The sequence below is a fragment of the Hippocampus bargibanti genome, linkage group LG05 (assembly GCF_051943395.1).
Source record: "Hippocampus bargibanti isolate YZ-2025 linkage group LG05, ASM5194339v1, whole genome shotgun sequence".
NCBI lineage: Eukaryota > Metazoa > Chordata > Actinopteri > Syngnathiformes > Syngnathidae > Hippocampus > Hippocampus bargibanti.
This window is the reverse complement of record NC_142738.1, coordinates 4250975-4262500: the sequence shown is the minus strand read 5'-3', so window position 1 is coordinate 4262500 and position 11526 is coordinate 4250975. Positions and strand designations below refer to the sequence as shown.

Below are 11526 nucleotides of genomic sequence, written 5' to 3'. Positions count from 1 at the left end.
TGAAAGGCTTCACATAGGAATATTTCCATCTCGAATATGTTAGGAAATTTTTTCAGCAGAAACAAGAATCCGAAAAAAGCCAAATCCATATACAGTGATACCTTGGCATACGAACTTAATTGGTTCCCAGACAGAGTGTGTAAGGTGAAAAGTGTGTATCCCAAAATTAATTTCCCATAGGAAACCATTAAAATGAGAATAATCCGTTCCCAGGTCCAATAAAACCTAATTTTCTATTTTCTAATTTTCTCAGCCTCAAATCTACACAAAATATACTTTGTCTTTTGTATAATAAAGGTGCTATGGTATTATAATTAAAGAAATAAACGGTACAGTATAATAAAGTACTTTTATTTACCTTTGTGATGGTCGATGGCTTGATGGAATGGAGTGGCCAGTTTCCTCAGCATTAAACACTTGATGAGGAACGTAACCTTCTTTCACCATCTTGAGGAATAATCCCTTGTAGGTGCTTTCTCTGTGATAATTTTATCTAGTTCCTCATCAATTGTGTTCTGTTTAGCTGGGTTGATAGCGTTTTGCATCAAATGTACAGATGGTTTGTGCAGGTTATTTGTGGAGCCTGATTGATGGGATATTTTAATCTTGCAGTCTACACTCTGCCTATCAAAGTTGAAACTCTCACTGCCGTCTGCCTGACTCTTTAATGTTTAAACTACCTCCCCTCACTGCTGCGTTCTTGAATAATCACGTGGCTTTAACCAAAGACTGGGGGCGGGTAAAAGAAGACAAAAACAGTTGGCTGCCATTTTGTTGTTAGAAGAACGCGCTCATTCGCGAACGACACATCACTGAGGCATCTCCGTGTGTATCCTGAAAAAAAGTTCGTATGCCAAGGTAAAATTTTCAGTAATTTAACGTTCGTAAGCCACGGGGTTCGTAAACTGAGGTATCACTGTACATCGCTGCATGAGGCAGCATGTGAGCAATAGCGCCCCAAGTGGTGAGAAGATGTACTTTGCGCATTTGCTCACAGTGTGTGGGTGACTGAAACCCACTCTGGCTCATCTATTATTAGAGCTCGGTAGAGGGCCATGAGAGTCCCGGGGGGCCAGCACGTGGACTCCTCAAACGCCTCCGCGCCACCCTCAACGGCGCCCACGCCATCAACACCCACCGGCGTTCTCCTTTTCTCTTGTTATCTCCACTTCCCTCCATCTCGCTCTCTCACCACTTCTCACTCACCCAGCACATGCCTTTACATGCGCCAGAGAAATACCCGGAAGAGCAGGAGGAGGATGGGTGGAGTGGAGATTCCGAATAACATTCCGAACAAATGCATAAAGTGGAGCTATGTTTAATATCGGAACACATAAACAAGAAAATTGACCTTTGTCCAATCAATGGAAGGTCAGTGACCTTCCATTGATTGGTCACATTAGGCTAATTGTTTCTAAACATTCAATGTGATGCATCCATCTTAGGGAGGTAGACGTCCACAGCTTCTAGCTCGAATACGAGAAAATGTGTTCAAGGTGGGATGAGTGTCGTAACAATTTCATTTGTAGATGAAATACTGAAGCTTGAGGTCAACATTTTTAGGCTCTACATCGCTTGAGTGAGAGGTCTTCAATTGCAGCCTCTCGGATGCCAACTGCAAGCTCCCATTCATAAAGAAACAAGAGCGTCAAGAGTCAACGGTATGTTGTCCTCACACTCCGGCATTCCCACCCTACCGGCAGCTGTCCCAAACTGCCACTCCAAGGGGGCTACTGTGGCTCTAAAGTGCAGCGCAGGAGCTCGAAAAAGCTTTTACTCCAAACTTACCAATTTCATGCTTTAAAACATATAACATTGTACACATGGTTTAGTATTGAAGACACGAAACATCAATACACCCTTACTGACTTACATTATGTCATGCTACATATCCCAAAAGTCCTCTATCTAGCTATCAAGCTGGCTATCTAGCTGGCTACCTAGCTAGCTACCTAGCTAGCTATCTATTTGCTATCTATTAGCTATATAACTATCTGGCTATTTAGCTGACTAGCTGGCTATCTATTAGCTATCTATGAGCTAGCTAGCGAGCTTTCTATCTAATTTATAACAGATTCTTTTCTTACAGTGTTTTTTTAGGTGTTCAATTACCTGACATGTTTCGGCGTATACTTCCGCCTTCCGTTTCTATTCATCTGAGTTACTTCCGGGTTGAGTGAATACCCCAAAAGTCCTCTATCTTTCTAGATGGCTACCTAGCTAGCCATCTAGCTGGCTACATAGCTAGTCAACTAGCTGGCTACCTAGGTAGCTATCTATTTGCTATTTGTTAGCTATCTATTAGCTATCTGGCTGGCTATCTATTAGCTATATAGCTCTCTGGTTATCTAGCTGACTACCTATTAGCTATCTATGAGGTAGCTAGCTAGCTTTCTATCTATTTGAGTTACTTCCGGGTTGAGTGAACGCTGGCGCGTGTGGCTCCCACTGCTCACCCATAGAAAAACGTATCCTGTGACTGTAAAGTGACCTTGAGAGTTTTGAAAGGCGCTCATAAATGAAATTTATTATTATTATTATTATTATTATTAAAACACAATTACATGTAGCGTATATTATATTGGAAGATGATAACATTAAGTTCAAGGGAGGACCTGCACAGCCAAAAAATGCATAGCTGCCCTCCATATGAGGACAAATAAAATATAGACATTGACTATACTTATCACAATATGCAATTTCTACACAGATTGAAACCTTGAAACTCAGAACTGTAAGCCAGAAAGCCTAAACTAAAATAATTAATGCAAGAAAAGGACTAAATAAAATGTCAGTTCTTCAGTCACAGCTCAAAAGTTCAAACTTTGTGAAATCTCTGCATATCAGATGCCAATGATGGTATGGTGGCCAGAGTTGGACACGGACGATGCAAGTCCCGCCTGCTCACCAGGCCATTGGTAGGAATAACAGTGGCTGGTGGTGTCAATCAAGATGGCTTTTTTTTTGTAATGACCTCCTCTTGGCTGGCTCCATGGCACATCCTCCCACCATTGCAGCCACAGGCCATGCAGTGACAGAAGTAGGCCAACAACACCCCCACACCCCCTCGCGCACACACATACTTATTGTGTTATTTATTTTAATGACATCATACTTATGAAACTAAAAATATTCATTGTAAACCTAAAATTGCCCATCGGCCCAAATGTAAGTGTGACTGCATGCTTGTCCATACTGTATAATGTATATCTGATATTGATTGACAACCACACTACTGTTTTTCCACATGCTATGTATTTGACGGACAATTAGTGCATTATTTGTCTGAAGACCATTAATTTATCTAAAATGTACCGTACCGTGCGATTTGGTGTTAAGAGGAAAAAAAGAAATATTTGTGTTGTGCCGCAGCAGAAGACACAAAAGCCACACATTGGTTAGCATTACCATCTAGTGGCCAAGAGTAGTACTGCATGCATAATGACCGATCGGATTTTGACAATTTTATAAAAAAATTAAGGATGAAGAAAAATTAAAAAGAGCAGTCCAATTTTGCTTCGTGGAATATTTTTCTACATGAATAAAGTTACAATAATGTGATAAAAAAGAGCAAAGTCATTATATGGAATGAAAATCCAAATGTATGAAAGAGGAGCTATTGTATTGTAAGAAATGCTAACATTGTGAATAAATTTGTAATTTGTGAGAAAATAGTCATAATATTAAAAAATAAAATCTGAGAGAGGAAAATTATTATTTTATATCGGATTTAAAAAAATACAGTGAAAGTGTCAACTTTGTCATGAATAAATGGCAATGCGAGAAAAATCACAAATTGTTAGCGGTGAACAATTTGAGTAGTAGCTACAAAGTCATAATGATATGAGAATTGTGTTTTCTCTCATTAAAATACAGTCTTTAAGGACAACCGACACCATTTTTTTGTTTCCTAACTAACATCAGAAAAACGTTTTATAGGATCTAAAATACCCAAAACACGCAGGCTGATATTTTTAGTCAAATGCAAAACACCAATAAAAATGCCTTAAAGTGTCCCAATACTACTTCAAAATGACCCCAGAAATTGCCAGTTTAAGAAGGTCCCGTCCCCTTGTTCGTGACGTCACGCCAGGATGTCTAGAATCAAAACAATGGCTTCAGATTCGGAGAAGATAACTTTCCTGTTACAAATACGATTCAAATAGTTCTGAAGAGGAAAGCATAAATGTTTGCAATCGATTAAAGAAGTCCTCCCATCAGGACTCCAATATAGCGTCCCAGAAAATGCACAAGATGGCGCCCAAGCTGTGTCAGAAATGGGCTGATTTGTCTGCTGGGAATTTGTGTCAGCTAGTATCAAATAGTAGTCTTAGTGCGACAAACAACGATTCACCATCGTGTTATTTATGTGTTTTCCTTCTAATTTCGCCATCAACACGAAGTTTTCAGACCAAACAAAGTACCCAAAATGCATTGTGTGGCGCTTTCTCAGTCAAAAACAAGACTTCCGGAATATTCAGCGCGAGTCTTAAAACGTAAAATATAGCTATATGTGGTGGAAACTTTGTAAAATACGCTCATTAGAAGTCATTTGAAGTGATTTTACAAATTATGGACACAACTTGTCCGGTGGCGTCGATTGTCCTTTAAGCACAAAAAAAAACTCATGACATAATTTTCACATAAAAAATATGACTGTAATAATGGCTTTAAATGCAACTCACCGCATCTTGGTGGTTAGCTTCTCGTAGCTCGACAATATCCGGTTCTGCCGAGTGCGTGTCAGTCACCGCCGGAACGATCTGGGAGGCAGAATTCATTATATGAACACTTGTTGTTGTTTTTTTTTTTTTTTACATTGGCGGTCATGATCAATAAATAAATCCATAAATAAGCACCTGAATGTCGGCTGTGTGCGTCTGATGGGAGTGGGGCACTCTGGGATGGATATCAGTCAAGTGAGGCGATGGGTTTATCATGGCCCAGCGGCTATGCTGCTCCAGGACCTCCCGGTATGATTTAGTATCAAAGTTGGTCTTCCATAACATCACCTGTTTGAAAGACAACATTGAGTACCGACAATGGTCAATATAGTACAGACGCTCCCCTACTTACAAACATTCGAGTTACAAATAACGGTACATATGTAAATTTTTGTAGGAATATATGTAGTATTCTCTCCAGTTGTACATGTGCATATCTTTACAGAGCATATATGTTTATTTTTCAGTACAAGCGGATACAGGTTACTTGTACAACCCTGCAATAGACTTATATAAACCTTATATAAACACAAGTTGTGTCCATAATTTGTAAAATCACTTCAAATGACTTCTATTGAGCGTATTTTACAAAGATTCCACCGCATATAGCTATATTTCACGTTGTAAGACTCGCGCTGACGATACCTACCGTGACGTCACGTAGGTATCGTCACTGACTGAGAAAGCGACACACAATAAATACATTTTGAGTACTTTGTTTGTTCTGAAAACTTTGTGTTGATCCGTGTTGATGGCAAAATTAGAAGGAAAACACATAAATCGTGTGTTGCCCTAAGACTACTATTTGATACTAGTTAACACAAATTCCCAGCAGACAAATCAGCCCATTTCCAACGGAGCTCTGGCGCCATCTGGTGCATTTTCTGGGATGCTACATTGGAATCCTGACGGCTCGAATTGATACGGGAGGACTTCTTTAATCGATTGCAAACATTTATGCTTTCCTCTTCAGAACATTTGATTCATATTCATAACTGGATGAGTAACAAGAAAGCATCTTCTCCGAACCTGAAGCCATTGTTTTGATTCTCGAGCAAGGCAAGATGTCTTGGTGTGACGTCACGAACTGGGTCATTTTTATTGGTGTTTTGCATTTGACTAAAAATAGTGTAATTTGGGTATTTTACATGCTATAAAACGTTTTTCTGATGTCAGTTAGGAAACAAAAAAATGGTGCCGGTTGTCCTTTAAACCTACTTATATAAGCCATACATTCCCTAAAAATTTAGCACTGAATCAACTTACGAACTAATTCACCTTACGAACGCCCGTTCGAAACGTATCTCATTCGTAAGTTGGGGAGCGTCTGTACAGTTGTACCTCGACTTGCGAGTGAGCCAACGTGTGATATAAGGCTAAATTTAGCTGAAATTTTCTACTATGTATTTGAACAAAATTATTAACTCATTCACTGCCAGACGATGTGCAAAAATGTGTCCACTCCAGTGCCAGGGTTTTTGTCATTGTCACTCGAATTCCAAGACCCACAGAATATTGACTTTTAGGACTTCATAAACATTCAATACAGCGTAAAAAAATCTTAGACGCTGTCATTTCATCAGAAAGAGTTAATTCCTAAGTGATATGAGTCTGGAGTTATATGAGCTTGAAATGAGGGCAGCTGTCCAAAATACAATGCAATACATACATATTTGTTTATATAGCGCTTTAACAACTGAAGCAGGAACAAAGCGCTAACATGGAAAAAAGGGAAATGCTGCCCCATTGTGGAAAAGAGAAAACATTGCCAAAGGCCACGGCCAGCGCTTTATCAGCACCCAAACAAGAAAAAAACAAAACCCGAAAACATTCGGGTCATATTTTCAATTCCCGAATAAATTTGTGAATGGCAGTGAATGAGTTAATATTGGTAACCGAAAACAATATGTTACATCAAAATATTGACATTCTATGCCGGTTAATGTCAATACTGTATCGCAAAAATGAGACCTAGTATTGATCACTGTATTGGTATTTGATGTCAGTGTGACTTTTATGGAAAAGAAAACGATATAATAATGATGTGCTTATCAATACTCTGCTCTATTTTACGTATTGTATCGATATTAAAATCCACCAACCTGGGAATCAGCACCCCCAGAAGCAAAGAGCTCTCCACCTCTGGAAAAGGCCACAGTCAGGACAGCGCCCTGAAAAGAACGCACATAATTTGAAAAAAAAAAAATAATAATGTGATAAATTAATGTGATCATATTATTTTCCTGAGATTACATCATGTTATTGTTTTATAACTCCTGAACATAATCCATTTTATTTTGAAACAAAACTTTGTGACCAAAGAAATATGCTACATTAAAAGTATCTCTTCTTCTTCTTTTCCTTTCGGCTTTTCCCTTCAAGGGGTCGTCACAGCGAATCAGTAACCTCCATCTTCAAAGGTATGATACGTATACATACTGTAAATAAATGTTAATCGTCTTCTTTTATTTTAATTATTCTTAGTAACTCACAGTTGTCCTATCACTTAGGAAGCTTCAGTGAGACCTCAACTTACAAACACCTTATCTTACAAACTTTTCTCTTACAAACGTCAAATTTATGAAAATTAAACCTTATAATAAGCACTATTTTCATAATACACACACACCACGGCTGGCGGAGTGATCTTCGGCGGAAGCACACGACCGAACAGCACCAGAGGTTAAGTTACCAACAGTCTATATGGAAGGTGACTCTCCTTCCATAAGCCATCAACGACCATCAAAAAGCTAAATAAAACTTTATTTTACAGCACAGTTTATTTCTTTAATTACAGTCGTCATGTAATGCGCCTCTCTTTCCAAACAGCAATTGCCTTTGACCTTCGACCTCCCACGCCATTCCATCAAGCCATCAATGACTATCACAAATGTAAATAAAGTGACTTTATGATACAATGCAGTGTATTTCTTTCATTACAATACAATTGCACATTTATTATACATAGAATAAGGTATGTTGTGTGTAGTTTTTTAGGCTTATTTAGTTGAAAAGTATATTTTATGGAAACCCGGGAACGGATTATTCCCATTTTAATGGTTTTCTATGGGAATTTTTTTTTTTTTGAGATACACACTTTTCGCCTCACACACTATGTCTAGGAACCAATTAAGTTCATAAGTTGAGGTCTCACTGTATTTTTAGAACTAGCCTGTGGCTACTCCTGCGCTAATTAACTCATTCACTGCCAATCCCGAATTTATTTGGGAATTGAAAAGCATGCAGTGAGCGTGATTCCCGAATTTGTTTGGGTTTTGGTTTTTCTTGCAGATGGGGTGCCGATAAAGCGCTGGTCCGACCTCTGGCAATGTTTTTCCCTCCCACGAGGTGGAAGCATTTGCCTTTTGTACAGCTGTCCCCATGTCAAGCTCAGATAACTCAATAACCATATAACTTAGGAATTAACTTTTAAATTACAGGACTCACAGAATATTGACTTTTAGGACTATATAAACATTCAATGCAGCAAAAGAAACCTTACAGTCTAAGGTTTAGACTCTCTTCTTTCATCAGAAAAAAAATGTTCATTCCTAAATTATATGGGTCTAGAGTTGTATGAGCTTGAAATGAGGGCGGCTGTCCAAATTACAATGCTATGCATACATAAAAATGTGTCCACTCCAGTGCCAGGGTTTTTGTCATTGTCACCCGAATTCCAGGACCCACAGAATATTGAGTTTTAGGACTACATAAATATTCAACGCAGCATAATGAACCTCGGACTCTCTTCTTTTATCAGAAAAAAACCTGTTAATTCCTAAATTATATGGCGCTGGAGTTATATGAGTTTGAAATGAGGGTGACTGTCCAAAATCCAATGCAATGCATACATATTGGTTTATATAGCGCTTTAACAACAGCTGAAGCTGCAACAAAGCACTAACATGGATAAAAAGGGAAGTGCTGCCCCCTTGTGGAAGGGAAAAACATTGCTAGAGATCTGGCCAGCACTGTATCGACACCCAAGCAAGAAAAAAAAAACAAAACCCGAACTAATTCAGGAATTGTGCTCTACGTCTTATTTTAAATTCCCGATTTATGAATGGCAGTGAATGAGTTAAAAAATTGCCACATGACAACAATACTCTCATACCATTGCTTATCTTATACAATTCACATGCTATTTTCACAAAATTACACAAAAATGAAAAAAAAAAAAAAAATGAGACAGCATCACAACTTGCAGCGATGTAAATAAAATAAAATGACCCTAAAAAAATACAATAAAAGATCACACCTTGTGTCCATGTAACGTATAAATGAGGCGTCCTTCAAGCAGGTCAAGGATTTTGATTGTGCCGTCGTTGGAGCCGCTGATCAGGTAGTTATCAGATGGGTGGAAGGAGAAGCTGTTGACGCCGGCGGTGTGGACTACATCGCAAAAAAAATGTGAGAAAAAAATCAATAATGCTCTCAGAGTTGTTAAAGGACAACCGACGTCACTTTTTTGTTTCTTAACTGACATCAGAAAAACGTTTTATAGCATCTAAAATACACAAAACACGCAGTATGATACTTTTAGTCAAATGCAAAACACCAATAAAAATGACTTAATGTGTCCAAAATCTGCAAAAAATTGAGCTGTGAACTGGACATTTTCAGAAAGTCCCGCCCCCAGTTCGTGACGTCACGCCAACACGTCTTGCATTGCTGGAGAATCAAATAGTTCTGAAGACGAAAGTGTAGATGTTTGCAATTGATTAAAGAAGTTATTCCCTGTCATTTTGAGGCAACATTGAGGGGAAATTTCTCACCGAAAAAGAGGCACAAAATGGCGACCTCCTGTGGCCACCTCCGTTTCCACAGGTTGATAAATTCCTTATATGGAGCTTGGAAGCCCTCATCTGGCGGCTTTTGGGTGCAACACGAGGTCCCCAGACCAAACATTACAGCAAAATACATTGACGTGATGGAAGGACCGCTACAATGCGTCTTTTTTTCGGTAAGGGGCGTTCCTTTAGTGACGTCAGGTACGGACTCATCACCAACTCAAAAACAAGACTTCCTGAATATTCACCGCGAGTCTTAAAACGTAAAATATAGCTATATGCGGTGGAATCTTTGTAAAATACACTCAGTAGAAGTCATTTGAAGCCATTTTAGAAATTATGGACACAACTTGTTCGGAGACGTCGGTTGTCCTTTAAGCGGCTGCTTGATTACCTTGATAATGCTGGATGAGCTTATTGGTCCGTATGTCCCAGATTTGAAGCGTGCTATCCGCCCCCGATGAAGCGATACATGTGCCTCTTGAATTAAAGTCCACATAGGTTGCGGATCTGAAATGTGGAAGAATGCGTAAAAATATGGCAATATCTTTAATAATATATATATATATATATTTTTTTACCCGCGGTAATCAGTGAAGCAATTGATACAGTTTTTGCTGGACGTGTCCCACAATCTGACGGTGCGATCATCACCGCAGGATACCACAAGGCGACTGTCCGGAGAAAACCTACACAAAACAAAGACTTCATCAGGGTATATTGTATTAAATTACAGTGATACCTCAGTTTACGAACTCCGTGGCTTACGAACTTTGGTTCATTTCTACTGACTCTTATTTTGAAAATAATCCCTTTATTTTGATACAAGCAACGTAAACCTCAATGCGCTGGGGGTTCATTGTAATAGATACCAGAAAACAACGCTTATGTGATCGATCACATACCTAGCGCAGCGTACCCAGTTGGTGTGCTGGTTGAGTGAGTAAATGAAGCAGCGCCGGCTGACGCTCCAGACCTTCACTGATTTATCGTCGGATGCAGTCACCAGCCTCACGCCGTCGTGGGAGAACGCCACACTGCGTACGGCCGCTATGTGCGCCTTGAACACCGTCGACTCCCCTTTTCTGAAACAGAATGGATAATTTGAAAAAAATATATATATATATACAAAATATTCTTATTATGATTAATCTCGGATAAATTATTGGACAAAATATAGATTTTTATATCACACCCAAATATGAATATTCCAAATGTCTACATATGGATTATTTTTTTTTTACATTCGCACATTAAATTCATATTTTTGGGGGGCACTTGCTGAATGGTTTTTTTATGGAGCATTCTAAATAATACAATATGGCAACTTTTGACAAAAGCTTATATTGGGTAAATTGTGGGTCAATTAAAAGTTAAAAAAATAAAGAGGAAAAAGTCATATTTAAAGCATTTGACATGAATAACTTGCAAGCGTCGCGAGAAGTTTCTGTGTTTGAATTGCAGTTTGTTTTTCACAATATACAACTTTTTGCTAATTAGTTTATTTTAATTTTCTGACAAGACCAAACCTGGGATAAAATGTAGTACAGTGATACCTTGGCTTATGAACTTAATTGGTTTCCAGACAGAGTGTGTAAGGTGAAAAGTGTGTCTCCCAAAAATTAATTTCCCATTGGAAACCATTAAAATGAGAATAATCCATTCCCACAAAAAACATAATTTTCAACTTTCTAATTTTCTAAGCCTTAAAACTACACAAAGTATACCTTATTTTATGTATAATAAATGTGCTATGGTATTAAAATTAAAGAAATAAACTGTACTGTGTAATAAAGTGGTTTTATTTACCTTTATTTACCTCTCTCTGTCATCTGCCTGTCTCTATAAGGTATAACGGCCTCACTCTCTCTGTCTGTAACCCCCACCCCCTCACTACTACGTTCTCGACCAATTGCGTGGCTTTAACCAAAGACTGGGGGCGGGGAATAGAGGACAAAACAGTCGGCTGCCATTTTGTTGTTAGGAGAACGGGCTCTTTGGCGAACGACACA

The 11526-nt window shown here is 38.7% G+C and overlaps 1 protein-coding gene across 1 annotated transcript in view; it reads right to left on the bottom strand.

Annotated features, from left to right (window-relative positions):
• The window catches only part of poc1b (POC1 centriolar protein B), a 41828-nt gene that overhangs the window by 28917 nt on the left and 1385 nt on the right, over window positions 1–11526 (bottom strand). The window contains exons 4-10 of the mRNA XM_088996140.1: window positions 10420–10599; window positions 10096–10203; window positions 9909–10024; window positions 8983–9116; window positions 6827–6895; window positions 4860–5012; window positions 4686–4763 (exon numbers count right to left, since the gene is read on the bottom strand). Of these exons, the coding sequence (XP_088852266.1) occupies window positions 4686–4763; window positions 4860–5012; window positions 6827–6895; window positions 8983–9116; window positions 9909–10024; window positions 10096–10203; window positions 10420–10599 (838 nt within the window). The remainder of the gene's footprint in view (window positions 1–4685; window positions 4764–4859; window positions 5013–6826; window positions 6896–8982; window positions 9117–9908; window positions 10025–10095; window positions 10204–10419; window positions 10600–11526) is intronic.